This window comes from Melanotaenia boesemani, chromosome 5 (assembly GCF_017639745.1).
Source record: "Melanotaenia boesemani isolate fMelBoe1 chromosome 5, fMelBoe1.pri, whole genome shotgun sequence".
Taxonomy (NCBI): domain Eukaryota; kingdom Metazoa; phylum Chordata; class Actinopteri; order Atheriniformes; family Melanotaeniidae; genus Melanotaenia; species Melanotaenia boesemani.
The window spans coordinates 9,828,141-9,852,835 of NC_055686.1; the positions used below are offsets into that span (position 1 = coordinate 9,828,141).

Here is a 24,695-nt window from a genome sequence, read left to right on the forward strand (position 1 = left end):
ATGTTTTCATCAGGACTTTAAACTTTGGAGGCTGTGCAGTTCTAGGGGGGATCATGTCCTCTGTCGTTCTCTCCCCCTCTCTCTCTCTCTATATATATATATATATACATACATAGCGCCTCTGTTCTGTCCTACATGGTAGTACAATTAAATGAAAACACCATGTCATGCCACGTGATAATAATGATCTCTGGAGGATGACGGTGACAGCTCTCCTCTTCATCCGGTTCTCGGCTAATAAAAGCAAACACATTAGCATGGATGAAGAAACGGTCAGATTGTGTATTAAATATAGAGAGAAACAAGAAACAAGGGCTTCTCTGAACATTTCTTCACAAATTTGTGAGGAAAAAAATGAATGAAGAGAAGCAGAAGCAGAGAGGAAGAGTTGACTCCGATGTCAAAGCCATGTTTGTTTAGAAACAAACAATAAAGCATAAATACAGAATCATGACTTTAATTTTTTTCATTAAACTTTTAAATCATCACACAGACAGTGGACGTAAGGAATCTCTTGCAGCAGCATCTAGTGGTCAATCACCTTTTACTTTCAGCAGAAGAAAGGAAGTGAAAGAACAGGCTGCTTTTTACTAGCCCAGCCCTAATATACCACAGAAAGGCGACCACGGAGGTTAAAAAAGGAAGCAGAAGCGTGTAAACGGTTTGTCGACATACATGTAAGTTATGTTTTATTATTCTTTTCAGGTCAGATAAAAGCTGAAAAGTCTTCTGCAGGGTGTTTCTGTTCATCTTGCTGCTGTGCAGGAAACTAAACATTTGCTAGATATTTGTTTATATCAGAATTAGATAGTTGAGCATGCAGGAGGAAATGCAAAGAATGCAAAAAATATGCAAAGTAATATTTCATTGTGTGATATTTCGGGTAAATGTGCTTCACAAGCTAGGCTTAATGAAGAAAATCTATAATAAAGGAGAATATCAACCATATTACCCTCGTGGGTTTCTCTGTTTTAATACTAATTTTAACACTTTTATTTCCTGTCAGCGTGTTTGGCTTTAACAGAAATTATTAACCCTTGTATTGTCGTCAGTTTTGGGACCTTCTGGTTCACTTCAGGTCAAATTCACCAAGGACAATGGTTCCCAACTTGGGGTCCCCCACAGGCCTATAGGCTTTGGACATTCAGAAGAATTGTGATTAATGTCCACACTTTGTCCCTATTTATTTATTTATTCATTCATTCATTCGTTAATTCGTTCATTCGTTCATTCGTTCATTCGTTCATTCGTTCATTCATTCATTCATTCATTTATTCAAGGCTTAATGAGTAAGAGGCAAATTAGTCTGTTGTCCTGGGCCCAGGGTCATTTTTCAAAATAGGCCTGTCTTTAAAATAGTGGTCAAGAACCCCCACACACACAAAGGGTTTGTCCACTGATCAAGTCTGGTGCTCAGAATAGGACATAAAAGAGAAAAACAAAAACTGAGGAAGTAGAAATTTTATAGGAAATACCTAAAAAAAAAAAAAAAAAAAAAAAAAAAAAAAAAAAGTGAGGCTGAACTTAAAGTCAACAAAGAGCAAAGTTAGAGACTAGAAACAGCACAGCCAGCGGTTACCAGCCTGACTGGCCAGCTCTGAAGTTTACTCTTTCTTTCTTTCTTTCTTTCTTTCTTTCTTTCTTTCTTTCTCTCTCTCTCTCTCTCTCTCTCTCTCTCTCTCTCTCTCTCTCTCTCTCTCTCTCTCTCTCTCTTTGTGTGTGTGTTGTGTGTGTTGTGTCTGTGTGTGTGTATAACATTTTATTTTTTTATTTTTAATTTTTTTTAACTTTTAAATTGAATTTTCAGCAACACCAGATACACATAACAAATACAAAAGACAGTAAGGTCTCTCGCATGAAGCAGAAGAAAATGTAAACATTTCAATAGAGTGAACATTAAAATAAAAACATAGCTGAGGGGTACAACAATGAAATATATTTCAAAGAACATTTCAGTTTAAAATAAATGACCTAAGTTTTGATGGCCTTTGGATTTCTTAGTCCATTAAGTGCTCCAAAGTTTCAGATCATTCATAAATATTCATAAATGGGTATTATACGTGACCACTTATATGATATTTAGCATACAAAGTAAAAAAGTTCAGACTGAATATATACGCAAAATAAAAATGAAATATTTTTAATGAATAAGAAGTCACTAAATCTTTTCTAAATGTATATATATTTCATGACCATTTAAATTAATATATTTTATATATATAATAACGGCTAACCTACATAATAAAATATTAAATATATCAAATTAAAATAAAATCTGTAAATAAATAAAGTAAATATAAATGTGATAAATATTGTTGAAACTGCTCATTTTCTGAAGAGATTCCAGGTTGTTCATAATGTTTCTGTTTATTAAATGCAAACTTCTTGATAATAATTGTTCTAAAACAAAGGAAGAAATTTGGAGTCGTCGTACCTAATTATACTGTTAACCTATTTTACTGGTCTTTAAAAATTTTAATGTGGTGAAATGTAAATAAAAATATAAACTGACACCTGGTTACTTGGCTAAAAACATTTAAAAAAAATAAATAAAATAAGTTGGCAAAAAGTTTGAGAAGCACTGCTATTGTGTGAGAAATGCTTGATGCTTGAAGTGTTATTGAATAACATTCATATAACATGGAATTAAAATTTACCCCTGCCATAAATATCATTTAACTTTATGTTCATGTTAGTTTATTTCATGAGTGGGAGAAGAGTAGAAGAAGTACAGCCGCAGATATGAACACCTTATGATGCAGATTTCTTTCTTTCTTTCTTTCTTTCTTTCTTTTGTTCTTTCGTTCTTTCTTTCTTTCTTTCTTTCTTTCTTTCTTTCTTTCTTTCGTAATACGTTTTACGTTTTTACAATAAAGATATGACGTTATAACGGGTCGAATTTTTATTTTATTTTGGTGAAAGCCCCCCCCCCCCCCTCTTTTTTTTTTTTTCTTTTTTTTTTTTTCCATTTGTGAAACTGAAACAGAGGGCAGGGAGATTTTGGGACTTTCCGCTGTGTTTTTTTATCCAGCGGACCACATTTCAGGTTCAGTTCGTTTGTTAGGACACGTTTAGAGGATCCTGGATCCAAAGGTATAAAGAAGAAGTTTTACTTCAGGAAGAGGTGAGAATGTGTCTGCGTTTCCGTCTTCACTCTGCTCGGACATCGTATCTGTGACGTCTGTGTTTTCTTCCACTGCATGTAAGGCAGACATGTTTGTTACTACGGAACTACGCAGTTTCAAAAGCCAGTTCAACGGCAGCGATGTACCGCGTTAACTGACGAATTCTACCTGAGGCACAAATCCTTATTTTAGTTCAGTAACCATGGTGACAGAGTAACGCTTGTAACGTTCGTCATTGTGTTATGATCAGCTAAACGTGCCCGATTGTCTGTAAACAAAGGTATCATGCGCATATTTATGTACAACGCTTGTATTTTACAGCAGATTGTATTTTTAAAAGTTCAAAAGTTGTAAAAATAAAAATAGATTAACACAATAAATGTCAAAAAGAATCAGACATAAATTTTAATCTGTTTCCAAGCGCCGTCGTTTCACGCACGTGCTGTTTGTTTTTATTATTGTTCATTTGAAGGGGGCGGGGCTTTTATCTGTGTTGATCTTCTGCACCGAAACAGACGGTTGGTCCTCAAACTGACGTAGATACACGTGACAGAGAAGGTGTTTTCCAAAATTATGATCCATTATGTTTGTAATTGTGAGTTGTTAAAAGCATTTTCTTTTCAATTTATATTCAAAACTGTGGATTATTTAACTGCCAGTACCCAAACAATGAAGAAGCAACATGCATGAACTTGTACTTTGATGCTTTTGTTCGTAGTTTTGGCACTCCACCATTTTATTGAAATCCTAGATCTGAAACACCTTCGATAACATGTAACACGAACTGTTGGAAAAAAGCCTCAGATAAACATCAAGTTAAAGTGTGATACTAACAGTCAGCTGCAGAGGATGATAACATCTAGTTCAGCATAAACAATCCTACTAAAACTTCTGCAGACGAATGAGAAGGTGTTTGTAATGTGTTAAGTACTTATGATCCATTCAGGAGAACAAATTTGCAGAGATTATTCTGTTGCAGTGAAAAGATCTTTTGTCCTTCAAAAGGGACAATAAATTTGATTAGAAAAATAAATGTGTTTCAGTTGCTGCTGTAAAAATGGCTGAGGGGAGAAAGAGGAAGAAAATGGACTCTTCTTCATCCAGCTCTTCCTCTTCATTGTCCAAAGATCCACTCAGCTCCTCCAGTGAGCTGCCACACAGGTAATGTTACACCTGCATGTTATTCTCATGCAGCATTCAGGTGTGGTTACACAATGCTAAGGAGGAAAGACATCAGCAGTTATTATTACGGAGAAACAATTGCTGCTGCTCATCTATCTGGGAAGGCTTCGTGGTCTTCATCATGCATCATGTTTCACTGAGAAAGATTAAAAATGAAAAACATAAAAGACTGTCAGTCTTACATGCTTATTCTCCTCAGCATGGTAAATGTTAAAGTTCATGACAGCACAGTTAGAAATAGACTGAACAGGCTTGTTTGGAAGAACTACCAGGAAAAACCTGTTCTCTCTAGAAAGAACATGGCAGCACAGCTTTGGAACACAAAAGAAGCAGCTGTACACCTGATAAAACCTCTGTTACCTTTTTCTCAGTGGCTTGAAGAATCTGGATTAGATTGAAAAGACGTCATTCGTGTAATTTTCTCATGAGCCAGCAGAGGGCGTCCAAACGTGTAATGGTGAATAAAGAGTCATGAAGTGGTGGGACATTTTAAACACCTTGGTTGGTTTTTGGCTCTTGCTTAACATTTAGGGAACGTGTAAAGAAAGTTGCAAATACAATTAAGTATAAATGATTGAGCTTCCATTACATACAAGCGTCTGTTACTACAGAGTCAGCCGCAGCTTATATGCATGCTGCTATACAACCTGCTCACATACAACTGCAATCACATAACAACCCATCAGGTCTCTCTAAAAAACAAATAAAATCATAGATAGAAAACCTCATAATTTCCACCACTGTGACATTTTAGAAATATAATATAACTTTCTTAATTTTGACAGTTATCAAATTTTCTTGGACACACATCTGATTTATAAAATACTGTCTGTTCTGAGATTTAATATTCTATAAAAAAAAATAATTAAAATGGTTAAACCTGTCAGAGGTACACAGCCTTGGATTAAACTACCAGTAATATTCAGGGAAATCAATAATTACTCAACATTTCAAAATAGTCTTAAACACACCAATGTTCAAAATACCAGTAACACACTGGCGGTGTTTTACACACCAACAATGTACCCTCCACATTCAACATGGTTGTTTCCCATTATGTGTTAATATCCTTGGAAATGTTGTGTTATCATTAGAGTCATATAAACATTTTCTTAACTCGATGCTGTACTTTAACAGTGAAAATGTCTTCTCCCTTTTCCCTAGATAAATAAATAGTGTTATTGAAAGTCACATCTGAACAAACCACCGTCATTTGGACAGATGTTTGGTCAGAATGTGCAGCATCATGTTGGGAGAAAACCAAACTCATCATATCAGCACAAACACCTCCAAGTATTCCCTCGTTTCCAGGCTGTCGTAACACTCAGACGGGATGTGTCGTTAGTTACTATCACATCTCTGCTGCCCCCTCAGTGAGTTTCCAGGAAACCAATCAGACACTTCCCCTTAAATATTCTTGTTTTTAGGAAGATGCTTCCCCCAGGAAAAAAAACTTCCCCGTGTTCCCCAACTAATCTAGAGATTAAGGCTAAATGTGTAAAAAAGATCACGGCAGGTCCATTATAAATAATCATACAATGTCATGTACTCTGTTGTTTATAGAAGGTTGCGTTTGATATCAAGACATCATTAGGATCAGAATATTTCATTTATGTCTTAATTAGTGAAATCTTCTATATTTTTTATGACTATCAGTGTATCACTGTCTTCTCTTAACAGTTCAGAGAGGAGTGTATCTGAGTCTGGAGGTCCCTCATGCGAATCTTTAAAGAGTGATGGTTCCATGGGTCACCCACTCAGCTTTAGGAAGTCACCACGGTAATTCTACATATTGTTCAGTATAAATTAAAATATTTTCCATAACCTCTTTAAATCTGTAGATGAGTAAATACAAAGATGTGTTAAAAGAACTATGTTTCTAGTTCACAGCTTAGTGGAAGTAAACAGGGAGCTTCCACCACTCAGACTATGATGAGTGATTCATCAGTATTAGTTAACCTGGATGTAGTTAGTTTATATTCTGCAGGAACTCTCAGACTGAATGTCCTTCGTCAGTCATCGTCACACCTCTGTTGATCTCTCGGCAAATTTCAAAGAGTTTAATTAATCAGAAGACACTTCCCTACAAATATTCTCAAGAGGATGCTTCCCTCAGGAAAAAGCTTCCCCGTGTTCTGAAATAATCTCAAAATATTCAGAGTTGTGATGGATGCAAAGCTGATCTTTAGATACAAAATATTAAGAATTAAATGTGTGGAAATGATCATGGCAGGTCCATTATAAATAATCATACAATGTCATGTACTCTGTTGTTTATATAAGGTTGCGTTTGATATCAAAACATCATTAGGATCAGAATATTTCATTTATGTCTCAATTAGTGAAATCTTCGATATTTTTTATGACTATCAGTGTATCACTGTCTTCTCTTAACAGTTCAGAGAGGAGTGTATCTGAGTCTGGAGGTCCCTCACGTGAATCTTTAAAGAGTGATGGTTCCATGGGTCACCCACTCAGCTTTAGGAAGTCACCAAGGTAATTCTACATATTGTTCAGTATAAATTAAAATATTTTCCATAACCTCTTTAAATCTGTAGATGACTAAATACAAAGATGTGTGAAAAGAAGTATGTTTCTAGTTTACAGTTTAGAGGAACTGAACCTGGAGCTTCCACCACCGAGTCTATGATGAGTGATTCACCAGAGCATCAGCCAGTTTACTTGGATATTGAAAAAACCCAAAGGTAAATTTAATGTTTTATAATGTGTGACGTCAAATCACAAGATATTTCTGAAGAGATTTAATCTAACATCATCCAACAAATATGCAGCTTAACAATATGACCAGTCAGTGTGTATTTAAAATTGCCTGTAAAAATATACACAGTTTATACGTGTCCAGGATTTACCCTACAAGACGCTGAATTTTGGGGGAAGAGCTTTTAATGCCTTACAAATTACACTTCAATAAGGTGCCTCCAACAAGGTGTAGGACCAGAATTTTGCTTGGCCACTTACAGTGTAGATGTTTTGGTTTGCCGTTTGCATTAATCTTTATTGTCTGTCTCAACCTGCTATTGAGAAGTTTTGCCACATCATGATGCTGCCACCATCATGCTTCATTATAGGTGTGCGTTCCTGAGTTTTGTCTAACCCAGCAGAATCTGCCCTAATTTTTTTTTTGTAAATGTTTTTTGTGTTTTTGTTAAGAAAGAAGTTGCTCATATTTTCAAAATCTTGATTACCAGTTAGAGACATATTTCTATTTAAAACCTGAAAATAAATGTTTTTTTTTTTTTAAACTAATTTTTCTTTTTTTTATTTATTTCCACATACCGTATTACCATATAGTTTTTGGTAAGTTGCGTGTTTAGTTGACACAACAGCAACAGCAGCCTTTTTATGCTTGAATGACTCACAGATTATTATTTGTGGGCTCAGCAAAGATTACATTCTTCTTAAAATGATCAGGTTCAAGAACTGCAGTAAAAATAAGTGAAAAGCAACCAATGCCCAAAGAAAATGTTTTAAAAACCTTCAGAAAACCTGGAGAAGCGTTGGTCAAGACCACTTTAAAAGATTATAAGAAATTCTAACTGCTTGGAAAGCAAATTATAAGGAAATGAAGGGTGGCTCTGGACCAGCCTTTTTTAAACCGAGTATCATAAGATAATTTCAGGAGGTTGCTGGACCACTGAAAAAAAATATAGCCCACATTTATCAAATAAATTTGGCATTTTTGTTAGGGTTGTGAAGAGTTATGCGTTAATACAAACAGAATAATCAGTGAAATTAAAACGTAATTTTTAAATGCACTAAAGACTAAATTATTACTCATGCCATATTAAAAATCCATATGTTGCCTTATCTGGGAGAGAGAAACTGATTTTTGGGAAGTAAGCTTCTTGAATCCTTGTTTTAGTGGTGGTCCGGGAGAGCATGCTTCTGGGGGAGCGGGTCACCAAGCAGTATGCTCCTCCTTCCTGCTCTGGTGCCTGAGGAGGTTGCCACTCTTAAAATGTCCTATGGATTGCCAGAACTGTCCCAGCTCCTCCGTCCTTGGGTATCTGGCCATGCACCTGGGGTGTCCTTTCCTCCTTGGACACACTGAGATGCCCTGCCTCGCTGGCTTCTATCAGTTCACTTCTTTCATCTGAATCTGGTCTCATTTGTGCATTGACATTTCCCCAAACAAAGCAGACTTTCAAAGCAAACGGACTAGTATTCAAATAAAAAGAGCTGGTGTGAATATGTTTTAAATGCAAGTTATGTGCTCTACCTTACCCCTAGCGTTTACTAGGGGGGAGCCAGAGGGCAAAAATGAGCAAAAGCTCTGTAGTGTTGGTTTGAGATTAACTTCCTATAACAGACACATTTATGTGTTTTTGATTGATACTTACTAGACAAAACAAATGTGATGTTTATCTGTCCTTCTGCCACCCAACAAGATGTTCAGCATGTGAAGAAGTGAGAAAGACAACCCAGCTCACCTGTGGACACTGGACATGCCAAGAGTGTGTAGGATCAGACTGGGACCAGTCTGCTTCACCACCAGGCTATTCCTGTCCAAAGTGTGGAAAGAAACCTAAAATGAAATCTGGTAAGTTTTTAAAACACTTTTACCATGATAATATCATAAAATGTAAAATTTTATAACGAATCATTTTCCCCTTTGATTAATAAAAAATCTTAAATTGAACGGTATTTAACTTAAGATATGGACACAAATTAATAATAATGAAAAAAAAACTAAAAACCTGAAACATGAAGAACAGTAAAAATCCTAAAACAGGTAAATTTCCAAATAAAATACAGTCTAATCAAGTGGAGACATAAAACATGATGATGAAATAAGATACATATCTTCTTATTAAACTGAAGGTTGTTGTGACTGCAGCAGTTTAGGAGTGATATGGATGAAGGCACACACAAGAGCTTCAAACTAGTTGGATGGAAGTTGTGTGTTGGGCAGAGGTGTCAAAAGTTTTCCCTTTCATTACTCAGATAAAAGCATAGATACTAGCATTTAAAAAGACTTCCACAGAAGTGTCAACTCAAGTTTTTTACTCAAGTAAAAGCTTAAAAGTTGTGGTTTCAAAACTGCTTAGAGTATAAAAGTAAAAGTAATCTAAGGGGGGAAAAAGACATTAAAGACAAAAGCTTATGCCGAGCCACAGGGGCCTAAGCTGCATTATGCCATCTCCCAATAAAACTTTATTCTAAAGGCTGTAATGACTAGAATTACATGTAGGGTATCAGAATGTTTTTTAAAGACTTTCAAGATGGAATGAAAAGGATAAACAAGGATTGTACAAAGTACAGATAATTATGTGAAAATGTAAGTAGTAGAAGTAAAAAGTCCGCTGAAATATGATTACTCCAGTTAAGTATTCAGTAGATATCCAAAATTTCTACTTAAGATAACAGAGCTATTTGTACTTTGTTACTTGACACCTCTGGCATTGGTTGTTATTTTCTGTCCTAGATTGGTTGTAGAAAAGGTGGACCTTTGTGCAGTTTTTACCAGCTTAAAGAATGCATATTATATTGCATATCCCATGTATCGTGTGGACAAATAAACACATATAAATAAATTGTTTTGAATTTGAACTGCATCTGCATTTATGACCAAGGGCTACACAGCAGGTTGGTCATCTGTTGTGAACAAACAGTGCTGTTTGTCTGAAAAGATGTTAGCATGTTTCAGCTAGACTCCACTGACAACAGAAAATGTCAAAAACCCAGAATGTCTAAAAAAAACATGTTAAACTACAACATCAAATATAACAAAGCAAAGGCAGCTTTGCTTTTAAGTTATTTAACTTTTTAAATTTTGCATTTTTGCCTCAACAGTTACAGCCATGCATTTGGTTTTTACAGGTGATGATTATCATTTGAAAACAAAGAAGATTCATAAAGAAACAATGCAGAAGAAATTTAGGTTGACATCTGAAGGTGATGAAGACCAACATAGTCCCCTGAGAGGCATCTACACAACTCTCTACACCATTAAAGGAGAGAGTGAAGAGTTATCTAGAGAACACGAGCTCAGACACCTTAAAAGTAGATTACAAAAACGGACATCATTTGACACATCAGTCAACCTCAGTGACATCTTTAAATCATCCCCGAACCAAGAGAAACCCTCCAGGACGGTCTTGACGAAGGGAGTTGCAGGCATTGGAAAATCATTCTGTGTACAGAAGTTCATTCTTGACTGGGCTGAGGACGAGGAAAACCAGGATGTTGACTTTGTTTTCTGCTTTGCTCTCCGAGAGTTGAATTTGATTTCAGCTGAGAAAAGCCTGCACGAGCTGCTGACTGAGTTCCACCCTGCTGTCCACCACCTGAAAGAGTCAGAAGATTTATTGAAAAGCAAGACCATAGTGATCTTAGATGGTCTGGATGAAAGCAGAATTCAGCTAGACTTTGAAAACGTTAAGGCAGTAACGTCACTCAAGGACGTAACGTCTGTGGGTAATCTCCTTGTAAACCTCATTCAGGGTAACCTTCTTCCTGATGCTTATCTCTGGATAACTTCCCGTCCAGCAGCAGCCAATCAGATCCCTGCAGAGTATGTCCACATGGTGACAGAGATAAGAGGGTTCAGTGACCCACAAAAAGTGGAATATTTTAAAAAGAGATTTAGTCGTGACTTGAATCTTTGTGAGAGAATCGTGTCACATATTCAGTCTTCACAGAGTCTTGACATCATGTGCCAGATCCCGATCTTCTGCTGGATTTCTGCCGTCTTATTTCAGGAGGTTTTTGAAGAAGAAGAAACTGAGATTCCTCAAACTCTGACAGAGATGATGGCACATTTCCTGTTTGCTCAGACTAAATGCAGAAGCAGAAAATATGACAAGAATACTGAGAAGAAGAAAGAGAAACTCTTGGAGACACACAGAGAATTTCTTCTGAAACTTGGCAAGCTTGCTTTTGTCCATCTTCAGGAAAATAATCTCATCTTCTATGAAGAAGACCTGGAAGGCTATAGTATTAACATTGAAGAAGCATCAGTCTTCTCTGGATATTTCAACACAGTTCTTAGGGAAGAAGAAGTTTTCTCCAAGAAAAGAGTTTTCTTCTTTGTGCATCTGACTGTTCAGGAGTTCTTTGCAGCTCTTCATGTTTATGAATGTTTCACAACCAAGAACTATGTAGGTCTCAGCAGGTTCCTCAATCTAAAGGACGAAGAACATGCTTTACTTGAGCTTCTTAAGATGACAGTTAACAAAGTGTTGGAGAAGAAGAATGGACACTTGGACTTTTTCCTGCGATTCCTCCTTGGCCTGATGGTTGAAGCCAACCAGAGAGTCCTTAAGGGTCTGTTGACTCCATTGGACTCAAACCAAGATGTAGACAAGAAAATCTTGACTTACCTCAGATCCATTCGGAGGAAGACCTTGTCCCCAGACAGCTGCGTTAACCTTTTCCAGACCATGGTGGAGATGAGGGACCACAAAGTCAAAGATGAGATTCAGGAATATCTCAAACTATCAGATCGTTCAAAAACAGAGTTGACCCCCCTTCACTGCTCTGCGCTGGCCTACATGCTGCAGATCTCAAAGGATGAACTAGATGAGCTGGACTTGAAGAGTTACAACACATCAGAGGAAGGCCGGAGGAGGCTGATACCAGCTGTGAGGTGCAGCAGGAAAGCTGTGTGAGTTTCCTTTAACTTTTTTAATCAGACAACTTTATTCCAGCATTTATTAAAGTGTATTAAAGTAAGTGCATACAATCCTAACTGGATTTCTATTAAAAGGATTGTTGCACATGGGACAAATCCTCCATGATAACTGAAACTTGTATACAGTGGAAAGTTTGAACACGTCTCAACATAAACAGTTAAAAAAAAAGAAAAAAAAAAAAACTTTTTTGCCATTAAAGAACAAAGCACTAATTTCCAAGAAGTTGAGACAATGTAAAATTTAAAAAAACATAAAATTCAATGATTTGCAAATCCCATATTTTATTCCCAGTAGAACATAAATAAATGTCAGATGCTGAAACTGGGACATTTTACCATTTCATGGAAAATATGAGCTCATTTTGAAATGTGATGGCAGCAACACATCTTTAAAAAGCAGGAAAAAAAAAAAGGCTGGAAAAGTAAATCAAAAACAACTGGAGCAGTATTTGACAACCACACAGATCAAATTAATGAGTCATTGTGTAGAACCTGATTTGCTGTTAGAGCCACCTAATTTGACTCAGGTGTGTTGGTGCAGGGATACATGGAAAACCTGCTGGATTGCGGCCCTCGTAGGACTGAATTGAGTAGCCCTGTTTTAGAGCAACATCTGCTCCCATCCAGACAACGTCTCTTTCAGGGAAGACCTTGCAGATTTCAGCAAGACAGTGCTGAACCACATCTTGCATCCATCACAGCAGCATGGCTTCACAGGAGGAGAGTCCAGCTGCTGAACTGGTCTGCCTGCAGTCCAGACATTTCACCAACAGAAAACATTTTGAGCATCATGAAGCCAATAATCCAACAACCAAGGTCCAGGACTGTTGAGCAGCTAGAATCTTGCATCAGACCAGAATGGGAGAACATTCCTCTCTTATAACTCCAACAACTGGTCTCCTGACTTCCCAGATGTTTACAGACAGTTGTTAAAAGAAGTAGAGATGCTACACAATGCTAAACTGGAACCACTTTTTACAGATGTGTTGCAGAGGTTAGGTGATCTGATGCAGCACTACAGTACAGAAGATAATCAAACTGGAGACAGACTGTATGTGTTGGTGTGTCCAGACCTTTGACTGCTACTGTATAAATAATTCTTTGAAAAACACCAGATTATAATCCTTTAATCCTGACTCAGGTTAAAGGACTGCAAAGTGACTGAAGAGTGGGTTAATCACCTGGCCTTTGGTCTCAAGTTCCCATTCTCACGTCTACGAGATCTGGACCTGAGTAACAACGACCTGAGAGATTCAGGAGTGAAGCTTCTGTGTGATGGCCTGTCAAATCGGTGCTGCAGACTCCAGATCCTGAGGTACCTACAACATGTTTGTACAAATGTGACAGAACACCAACAAACTCTTATGACGAATTCCTTCAGTAACAGCACCTCCACAACACCACCATAAGCTGTGTTCATCATTCACAGTTTTTCTACACGTCACCTGTGATGAAGCTCTACAAAGATTCTTCTAGCTGCGCTCTGAAAAATCAAACTCTCTGTTCTCAGGCTGTCTGGGTGTATGGTGACAGAGGAAGGCTGTACTCATCTGGTCTTGGCTCTGCGGTCCAACCCCTCCCATCTGACAGAGCTGGACCTGAGCTACAACCATCCAGGGGAATCAGGAGAAAAGATGCTGTCTGAGCTCAGAGAAAATCACCAATACAAACTCAACATACTCCAGTAATCACAATATTTTCCCTGTCTGATTCACTGTATGCTAGACACCACAGTATTTTCACCTCTGGTCTGAAAGTCTTCTTTTCTGATTGGCTGGTGAGGAGTTTGATGTTGAACATCAAACACAACATTCAGTATTCATCACTTTATTCAATCACTGTGAACGTAAAATAGATTTATAACAATCATTCCTCTTTTCTCCTTTCTGTCCACAGTTTTAAATGTGGTGGAAGTCATCGATTGAAACCAGGATTCAAAAAATGTAAGTACTCTCAGAAAGTAAGTATAAGCAATTTAACAAGTATCATCAAACCACCAATCAAACAATTTATGAATGAATCAAGAAATAAATCCATTAATCAATCAGTCTGTATTTCTAAAGCAATTAAAGTTGCTCATAAGATCTGATGCTTTCAAACCAGCTTGATCTTTTTAAAGGATCAATATTCTGGATTTAGTGACATCTAGTGGTAAAACTGAAGGTAGCAACACTCAGTATCTCTCACTTCACCCTTCCTTTCTAAGAGTCCAGGTCGGGTCTAGAACACATATTATAGAAGGGGTGAGGGGGTTGGGCACATGCAGAGGCGCCGTATGGCTGCTGTTGGTTTCAAGGGCCCACGACTTGATAGGAGCCCAAAAGATGTGCAAATATATAAAAACAATTATTAAACCTTCATTAGAAATGATGTATACATTTTTCAAAGATAATAAGAAAATGTATTAGTAAAATGAATGACCTCTTTGTTCTCACTTGGTTTTTTGGCAGTAAACTGCTAAAAGAAAATGAATATCGATGTTGACCAAACCACCACATGAAAGTGTATGAAATGGTTTGGTCCTGTCCTCGCACATCAGTTTCCTTGTCAGCAGCAATGTGCAAGAACCGGAGCATTTATTAAACTATCGGTCACTAAAACTGCAGCAAGAAAAGAAAATCTGGTTTTCAAAAAGGGACAGAGAGAAAGGAGAGAGATGAGAGACAAAAGAAATGGTGTCATTAGGTGACCTGGTTTTTCTGCAGGGAAGGTGTGTTGCCTCTATAGTTTGTGAGTGGTTTAAATGAACCTGCCGGTCAGAGAAATAAGCTACAGTTTACTGCTAACCTACCTTAATCCTCTTCACCCTCTGAGGTTGGAGGCTTCTCATTTTTTAATGAAACAGGACTCTTCAGCCAACATGCCAGTTAGCATAATTTCAGAGAGTCTGTGGGAATTTCTCTCTTTTAACCATTCAAAAACAATAAAATGTAAATTTCTTTTAACAAAAATCAAAGGCGTTATTTTTTTTAATTAGAAACACTGAGTAGCCTCCAGCCTGTGTTTAAATAGAAGTCAATATCAAAATAGGCCAGTGTGATGTGTACAATGAGAGTCAATTACAGCCACATCTAGTGAAAACACATCTATAGATCTTCATTATTCCCATGAAGGGCAATTTATTTAAGCAGCTTGAAGCAGCTGCACCAACAATATATATCTACTGTAATGTAGATTATATATATCTAGTCAATAAATAATGTATATTTAACTTTCTTTAAAGTGAAGAGAAATTTTTAATATTGGCATTTTACAATAAAAAAATGACATTAAAACTGTAAATAATGGTCTTCAGGGGGCCCTAAACTCCTGGCAGCAAACCTGGGTACATGACAGTGAAACCTTTTTAGAACGAGTCTACATATAGAAAATAATTTAATGATCAATATATTGTGGTGTGAGCCATTTCTTCATGATTGCTTTCCTTGTTGCAACGCTCAATAACACAAATATTTGACCTTGTTAACAGATTTTGAGAGGTTCCTCCCAGTGAAACATGATTTAAATAGCAGCTATAACAGCCCACTGCTGCACTAGTGAGGTGTTTTGTTAGTGAGGTAGCTGCTTTGTTTATGACGCGCTGGGTGGCTCATGTTGTACCTGTTGTTTTCGTGTGCAGTTCAGTCCAAGACTTCGTCATGTTTTCAGTGTTACCAGTTTATTGCTTCTTGACAGATGAATAGTAAACAATGTCCAACTCTTGCGATCCCACAGGTTACATTACGACAGCGTTCGTACACACTCCGCCACAGCAAGTCAAAAATCTGCGGCCCTTTCGGGTCGACACCTGAACTCAACCTGTTGTCACCTTCACTACATACATGAAGCCACAGCACCATCTAGTGACCAAAACAAAAAAAAATAAAACACATATTTGACTCCAGTAGCAACTGTGTTTAATAGTTTTACATAAATGAGTATCCAGAACGTTTCTTTATGGACAGTCCCAGAATAAATTAAGCTGATCGGTGAACCACAGTTTCCCAGCAGATGGAGGAGCTCTGAGTTACATGATCTTTGGACCGGAGTAATGGAAATCTACCAAGTCCAGCCAAATACTCTCCAAGAGGTTGAATATATGATTTTCCATTTGGATTCACAGTATTTCAGCCACAATTCCTCAGTCATTTCTCCCATTTCTGCCTTTTATAGGATAAATTTATCATTTTAGTTTCCTGAAGACTCTTGTGTAGTCCTGAAATTACTTTGGACCAGGGATCCTCCCACCACATTATGATCAAATTCTAAATGTTTAATAAAGCTAGACATGTAATAATGTGCCTGTAAGAATAAAAAAAATCCCTACTGTCTAAGCCGTATTCGTTTTTCAACATCTCAGGGTCACACAGGGTCCCTTTATTTTATTTATTTTATTTTAAGTTCAGTGAACAAACAGGTTCCTTTTCATCCAGTTCTTGAAGCTAGCATCAATCTGATTCTGGTTAAAATCAAAAGTGTATGAACACCACTGTAAGATCTTTATATCCATGAACAGGCCTCGTTTAGTAGTAATATTTAACCAAATTTTAAAAGGTTGATTAATCCGTTTGTTGCTCATTTTAAGCTGGGGCTGGAAGGTGTTTGGATAAGTTTTGCTTGATTTCTTAACAACTAGGACTGAACCAGCAATAAAGAGTTCTCAGTTAAGCTGCTTGATCATATTTCTTTATCTCCATAATGCCAAACATCATATTTGATACAGTTTCTGACATCATTTGCATCATTTTATGTTAAAACATTGTTCAAAACCCTGATGTTCACAATCTGATACTTGTCTTCTGCCCACTGTTGGATACCAGGAGCCAGACGACTAAACTGCAATCATTTTCAGAGATCACACAGTAATAAAGTAATTATACAAAAAAAAACAATATATATATATATATATTACATTTTGTTAAAGTTCCAAATAAAGACATGATTTTAATAAAATTAATTTTCTCCCCATTTTTTCTTGGGTGGGACTTTAAAGGGTTGAACAAGGGAGTGAAAAGCTCCTTTTATTTCTGGGACATTTGAAGAGTTTGGATGTGAAATATACATTTATAATAATTTATATCATTCATTGAATTGTTTTTCATTGTGTTTAATTGGGAGTGTGTGGTATTACTATTGGAATTAAATTTCAAATTAAGTTTTTGTGTCTTTTCTTATCCTTTGACCTAAAGAAGTGACATTTAAAGCCTTTAATTTTGTTAGTTCTTTGTGGGTGTATGCTTCTAAATATTTAATTTGATTTGAGCCCAATTTATTTTAAAGTAAGTCTCTGCTAAAGTGGTATGACCATTATGAAGCCAAAAATAAAATGATATGGTTCATATTCAGCTATATCATTGTTCCAGCCTACAGGCCTTTTTATAAATCTCTGTGAAACTCATAGACAGTTGAAATTACAAAGAGGGTAAAATCCTAAATAATTTACAGTTCATATGACCCAAATAGCATCGAGTGTTTTCTTACCTCCAGATGCCTGTCGGGTCACTTTGGACCCCAACACAGCACACAAGAACCTGCTTCTCTCAGACGGGAACAGAAAGGTGACCTGGGTGGAAGACGAGCAGCCATATCCTCGTCACGTGGAAAGATTCGATCTCTGTCGTCAGGTGTTGTGTGAGCAGGGCCTTAAAGAGAGATGCTACTTTGAGGTGGAGCAGGGGGAACCCTTCAGCATCGGGTTAACATACAGAAGCATTGTCAGAAAGGGGGAGACTGATGACTGCAAGCTGGGGCTCAATGACAAGTCTTGGTGTCTGAGCTGCTCTAAGGAGGGTTGTTATGTTCAGCATGATGATCAGAAGATCTGTATCACGTCTTTAGGTGCACGCACCAGGCATGTTGGAGTGTATCTGGATTGGGAGGCTGGTGTTCTGTCCTTCTACAAAGTTTCCTCTGACAGTCTCATCCGGCTTCACACCTTCAATGCAAAATTCAGCGAGCCTCTCTATCCTGCTGCTGAACTCCACCCTCATACATCTGCTGTGTTCAGCTGAATTTCAGATTTTCCGACATGCTCCTCACAGACATAAGTGTAGTTTAGTCAGTTACAGGCAGCATGTATTGTTTGCAGTACGCAGCAGCAGTAAGGGCATAAAAAGCAAGCAAGTCATGTTTGTGAAGTAAGTATGAAGCAGAGAGCAAGACAGGACGTGTGCAGCTTAAACACATTGTCCAGATCGGAAGGTTTAGTTGTTATGTGACATGTAGAATATGAAGCACAGAGGAGCTTTATTTGCTTGCCTGAACTCGCTCAGTGGTGTTACTTTATTCATTCAGCAACCTGAACTTTTACATTTAAAAGAAAATGTATTAAAAGTTTTCATCTGTTAGTATCAGGTTCAAGTAGAGGAGTCTGGTTTGTCTCTGAAGACTAGTTTTCTTTTAGCTGTGTGGGAGTTAAAAGTCAACCAGTGAACAGCTGTCTGGTTGTTAAACAATCCTTTAGATTTGTTATTTTTTACAGTTTATTTTAATAGTGTAAAGTGTACAGATGTAAACAATAGATTTAAGCATTTATTGCTAATTTGTTGTGGACGTATGTTGCAGTGGAAAAACTATGTACGACATTCCATGTTCTGCAGGGATCCGTCTGGTAGGATGAGAGATACGCACTGTCATAACTCAGGTGATTGGACTCAGCAGTAATCAGAATCCCAGGGAAAGGTATAAGGATTTTTATTGTACAATATGCCATCCGGTCTCTCCCTAGGTCAGTAATCTGCGGACACACGAGAACAGGAGTTAGGAGGCAGGAAGGTTGGGATGATGTTACTGAACGAAAGTTCAGCGTCTTACTTTATGAGAATTTCGGGGACCAGTAGGAGGAACCAGAAGGGAGACCGCTGGATTGTGGGAGAGAACTTCTGAACAGAGAATAAGTTAGTGAAGAAGCCACAGACAGAGAGCTGGGGCACCGTGTGTGGTAGACAGAGGGTGGTGCTTCCGTATTACTACTTTGGGCCAAAAGGGGTTAAGTCCGTCATCCAGTATCCAAATCCTGATAACAAATCCAGAGGTCAGAGAGCCAGGAGATCCAATTAATACACAGCAGAGTACCAGACAGGGAGCAGGCAGAGATGAGAATCCAGGTCCAAAGGGGAAGCTGTCAACGGCAAAGCAGGCAGAGAATAATGCTGGATGCATGCAGGGATGAACCAAGACGATCTGACAGAGGGAGATTGTCACACACAGGTATATAAAGAGCACAGCGCAGGTGGAGCGCATCAATAATTAGTGAGAGTGGAAGGAGGGGGCGTTCAGGGCAGCTGGGAAATCCAAACACCATAAGACGGACCATGACTCACATGACTGAATCTATTCACCTTCCATCCAAGCATAATAAACTCTATCCACATATTTCTTTTTACCGCTTAGTTTTTAGCCATTTTAATCTGTTGTTACCTTTTCTTAACATTACTCATGTGGCTGAAAAATACAATAAAATGACTAAAATGTAAATAGAAAGAATGAAAAAATCCAAAACCAAAAAACAGAAAAATGAGTCGTGTATAAAAGCGTCTTTTAGCTTTAATGGTAAATGTGGTCTGTGTGATTTTTGGTTTAATTCTTGTTTTTATATTGTGGTATTTTATTTAGTTTCTAGTCTTCGTCTTCTTCGGGTCCTCTGTCTTTCTTACTGGTACGAATCTGCCTCTTAGTTTGTTTTTTTTTTAAGAATTGTGTTACGTTCTAGTTATCCTGCCTGTGCAGGGCATTTAGTTATCTTCATTAAATGACTGATTCCTACATCAGCTTGTCTACTATGTCTTCACCCTGCATTTGGGTCCTCGTCCTCCACACACCCTGACAGCTGCGTCCTAAAGATGAGTAACATACATGTGTTACTGAAAGCTGTTATTACAGGGGCTCCTATCACTACTAATGCTGTAAATAATTATAATAATTTAAACAATAATAATAAATTAAGCCTTTTGTGGAGGTTAAATCTTTGTAAATTAATAAAAATAAAGCTTCATGATATCCTCCACACCAGGCATCTGAACATGTAACATTTATCATCACCAATTTAATCGAATGATCCCCATTTACACATACAGATGATTATTTATGATTTTCTCATTTTCTTATAATTTTGGTCTTTGTTTTGAATTTTATAATTATTTTGTGTGTCAGGTTTTTGTGTATTTACTGTGTGTGTGTTAAGGTTGAGGTAGGAGCGGTTAAACCAGAGCACTCAACACCAAAGTAGGGAAATGAAGAAACTAATGAAAAATAAAGATTTGATCTTTGTAGGACAGCATCGTGTTAGTAAACACATTTTTCTTTGTTGCCCATGAGGCAGAAATGATTTGCTTAAATGATGATAAAGCAACATGTTTATTTTGTACATCCAGAGTGTGTTTCTATATGTAAAACTTACTACAACCATGTATGTGTGTTCATTTTAACATTCATTTACTTTAAATTAGTCATTTTTTACCTCGTGTTATCAGTAGTTTCCTGAAGATGTTATTCAACCATATTTTGTTTTAATCTCTTATTATAGATTCTTTTACTATATTATGTATAAACTGATGTACAAATAACACATTTCCGTCCCTTTCTGACAATTTACTAAGTTGTGTCAGATTTTTATCTGTTTATATTTATTCAGCTGGTGTGAATGAACAAATCTAATAAGCAATAAATTATGTCCTTAACAATTTGTGATAAGCTAAAATTAATGTGTCATTACTGAAGTTGACTTGGTGAAGTATTTGGTTTAAAACAACAGATTTTGTAATGACACACTTATTTCCTGAGTAATCACAAAAAAAGTTTTATTTTTTTTTTACTTATATGATTTGATAAACGAACCTTCTCTTGCATATTTTCTGACCTCGTGATAACCTCCCATTTCTCTTCAGACTCCATTTTCATTTGTTCAAGACCGATTTAAAGGTGAATCCAGGAGTTATGTGGAAATGTAGGATTTCATTTGTAAGTAGGATTTGTGTTTATTTTATGTCACTTGCCTTGTAAAGAAAAAAGTGTGACTTCAGGATGAGAAAGAAGAAGAATGATGTGATCATTTTAATTTCAGTATCACGTGTCAGTGTGATGTGTTCTGGTTTTAATTTACATTGAGTGAAATGTTTTTCTGCTTTATTACATGTATCACAAATGTATTGCAAATCATCAGACAATAAAGTATAAATGAAGATAAAGTATAGACGTCCTGGAATTTGAACATTATTTAATTTGTTTTAGGTCTATTTACAGTTATAAACTAAATGCTACTGCATTGCAAAGTAACCCAATAACGATGCTGTTGTCAATAAATAACCTGCTTGTTTAAATGAAGGTTAAAGTAATATTTCAACAGGAAGATTATCACATGATTTGTTTTTAAAAACATACAAATACAGGAAAAGTTCACAAAAATACGTCAATGTTGTCCATTAACTTTCCAAAATTAAAATTAAATAATATACAGCTCTGATTGATTACTTTGATGATCTTCCTACATGGTTAACAGAAAGTAAATGGAAGCTGGAGAAATTAATCAAATAATTTATTACCTCAACCTTGGCGGAGGCAAAGATAATAATAATTTATCCTATCGCTAACTTTTACAAGGCATTTGATTTTTTTCTTTCATTTTAAAAGCTTTAGAACATTTTAGATTTGGAGAAACACTTAAAAAACTTTATTATATTATGATATCAACGGTTCTGTTTCTTTTTCCTTTTGGGACGACTAAAAGGTTTAATGTTAGATGAGGTTTACGTAAAGGATGTCCAGCTTTTGTTTTGATTTTTATTATTGTTGCTGAATTATTGGTAGTATTTAAGAAACATAACCAAAGTAGTCTTTGAATGTGATGGAACCTTACTGATAAGTCAACTAGCAGCTGATACAACACCGGTTTTAAAGAAAATCTCACAGATTCCTACAGTGTTGTTTGAATTGTCGTTATTCTCTAAACCCCTGGTTTGGACTTGAATGTATAAAAATGAGTCATTGATCATTCTTCTAACAGTCTCAACTGGCTTCACACACTTTAGCAAGCCCCCATCGTGCCTTTGAACTCCACCCTCTTACGACGTAACCAGATTTCATTGACTTCATTTGACTAGATAAAGATCTGCATGAAGATCGTTTAACAGTTCAACTGCCAATGCATGTGTTTGCTGCTTTCACTTTACAACATATTTCATGAGCATGCAAAAGATAAACAAGCCAGTAAATGTAAAATACTTGTATATTATTAAAATGGTAAAATCATTAGCATATCATCATTAACTAAATCATTAAAATCTGTCAACACATTTTCATCCACACATTATCAATAATGACCATATTTATTAATGCCACTTAGTTTTAATCTGTTCTTCACTATTCTCTTTGTCACCTGAATGTTAGCCCCAAAGGCTCAAACCCAGAAAAGTATTTAACCCAGGTGACACGAGTAACATGCCATGATAGGCTCAAGAGCACTTCCCAGAGTCTGCACCAGGTCTTCATCTTGTCCAAAGCAACATCACAGTACATGAGATTTAACAGCTCTCAACCCAACGTGGCCCAAATCCACACACCTAAATCCTGACTGGCCCTGGTAAACACTCCTAGTCCAGAACACAGTACAAGCACTCAGCAGCAACTTCTATTATAGGTTCAAAGGTACCTTTATATGCTGTTACAGTTTAGATAATATGCTAATTCTTTTTTATTTATTTATTCAAATACACTGGATGTTAGGATGGCAGAAGTGTTTGACTAAGATGCTAGCAGCATAATAGTTGAGCTATTTCAGTTTAAAGTGGGAGGGGTTAGCAGTTTCTTAAATGACTTTAATTCTACTTTAATTTCAAATAATGGATTATCTCAGTGTGCTGTGTTGTCTACAGTTTTCCTTGCTTAACATTTTGCTGAGTTGTGTCATCTTTTATATATATATATATATATATATATATATATATATATATATATATATATATATATATATATATATATATATACATTATATATATGTGTGTGTGTGTGTGTGTGTATAAAGCAATATTCCCACAATCTTTCTACAACAAAGATAATTTATGGTGTGTTGACACTAAGCAGCTGTTAGAAATGTGTTGACTAAACTTCACTGGAGCAGGTGAAGCAGCTGTCGTTAGTTAACCCCCACCCCCTGATGGGTGTATCAAATTAACCCAGAAGAGGAAACAGTTGGTGCTGCATGCTCAGACAAAGATAATGGGGTTCACGACATGAAGGTAGAAGGCTGAAGCAGTGGAGTTACTAAACAAATAAACAAAATAAACAAACAAAACAGTTACAACGATTTGAGACGCCACCAGCAGAGAAGACAGACTGCTGTTCATGAATATAAAGAACAAGGAGCGACAGAAGGAACCTTTTTTAAAAACAGTAAGTTATTTGTATTTAAACAGAAATAAAAAGAATATTTTACAAACTTTCTTTAATGTGTTCTGTAGATTTGTTCGTTCAGTTATTACAATTTCTTGTTTGAATTTCATTCAGTTAAAAAAACGTTAAACCGTCTTTCATCACTTTTCTGTCTCAAAGCTTTATTAGTTTTTTCTTTTAGTTAATAAACACAGAGTAGTACATTGTCAGGGAGCCGTGACAGAACATAATTATATTATAGGCCTAAAATATCCACCTTAAATTTAGCTTCTTTTAATGTAAAACATGACCTGATATTAACATGATTAACAGGATATTTGATGTAAGAGCCATAGGAGATATACTATGTCTTCTTACCATCAACATTAATGTTCTCTGTATTCTGTTAGCAGTCATTTACAGTAAATGTATGTTTGTTTGTTTGTTTGTTTGTTTGTTTGTTTGTTTGTTTGTTTGTTTTTTTTTTGTTTGTTTTGTTTTTTAGCTAGACTGCTCATGAACTTGGCTGTTCTCATTTTGTCCCTTTGTCAGACTGCCATCTTGATGAGGATTTCTTTTACTTTGCTCGCAGAGACTATTAAAAAAAAAATAAAAAAAAACAAACAAAAGAAAAACCAAACAAACAAAAAAAAACATTTATAATTAAAAGTAACTAAATATTTATTTCAGCTCAGCTTTTAAAATAATTTAAAAAGAACAAAACTAAATTCAGAGTGAAGAGCATTTATCTATAGAAAGTTGGTCGATGTTGTCACAAGGCAGATGTAATCCCTGGTACATATTATTAACTAAAAGCAGCGCACACACTCTATGGCAACTCAGACGTACACACAAACCGTCTCACTGCACACAGGCAGGTGACGCACCATGTTGCTCATAACTGTCCCACATTTCTGTGTGTACTATAAACCTGAGTACAACAATTAATCATTGACAAAAAGAACTGAAATGTTTCTGCTTGATAAGATTATTACATAAATACACAATAAATAATGTTCTTCTAATCGTGCTGCTCCTCCGGCCTTTTAAATTACTCCTTGGTGATAAATAAAAAGTTGAATTGAAATACCTTTTTGGCAGAAACCCAGAAATTCTATATTCATAAAATCCTCTTAAAAGCACCACTGGCAACTATTAATTTAATATCAGATTACTTATTGGTATATATTTCCCTCCATCCATTCTCTAGTTTATCCTGGTTAGGATTGTGGAAAGCCGGAGTTTTTCCCAGCTGTCGTCAGCCAAGAGTCACAATGTTGAAAAGAAAAATATTAATTGGGTCAAAGCATTTTTGCTGGTTTAACAGTTTTCCCTGTTATATCTCTTTGTAGTTTGAGTTTTATTTCAGGGATTGAATAAGGAAATAGTTT

General features: G+C 36.4%; 1 protein-coding gene across 1 annotated transcript; it reads left to right on the forward strand.

Moving 5' to 3' along the window:
- The first annotated feature begins 3,011 nt into the window (after window positions 1-3,011).
- On the forward strand, window positions 3,012-21,119 carry LOC121639716 (NACHT, LRR and PYD domains-containing protein 5-like). Its single transcript, XM_041985161.1, has 12 exons — window positions 3,012-3,124; window positions 3,212-3,405; window positions 4,169-4,286; window positions 5,988-6,086; window positions 6,705-6,803; window positions 6,908-7,012; window positions 8,717-8,868; window positions 10,149-11,934; window positions 13,103-13,276; window positions 13,472-13,645; window positions 13,858-13,904; window positions 17,428-21,119. The coding sequence occupies exons 3-12, from the start codon at window positions 4,183-4,185 to the stop codon at window positions 17,949-17,951; spliced, it is 3,264 nt and encodes a 1,087-aa protein (XP_041841095.1). The 5' UTR covers window positions 3,012-3,124; window positions 3,212-3,405; window positions 4,169-4,182; the 3' UTR covers window positions 17,952-21,119.
- Window positions 21,120-24,695: the final 3,576 nt, after the last annotated feature.

Excerpts from the sequence above, each read along its gene's own strand:
- LOC121639716 (XM_041985161.1), top strand. The coding sequence starts at position 4,183 with ATGGCTGAGGGGAGAAAGAGGAAGAAAATGGACTCTTCTTCATCCAGC. Across the intron at positions 11,935-13,102 it reads AGGTGCAGCAGGAAAGCTGT|GTTAAAGGACTGCAAAGTGA; the intron begins GTGAGTTTCCTT and ends ATCCTGACTCAG. Across the intron at positions 13,646-13,857 it reads TACAAACTCAACATACTCCA|TTTTAAATGTGGTGGAAGTC; the intron begins GTAATCACAATA and ends TTCTGTCCACAG.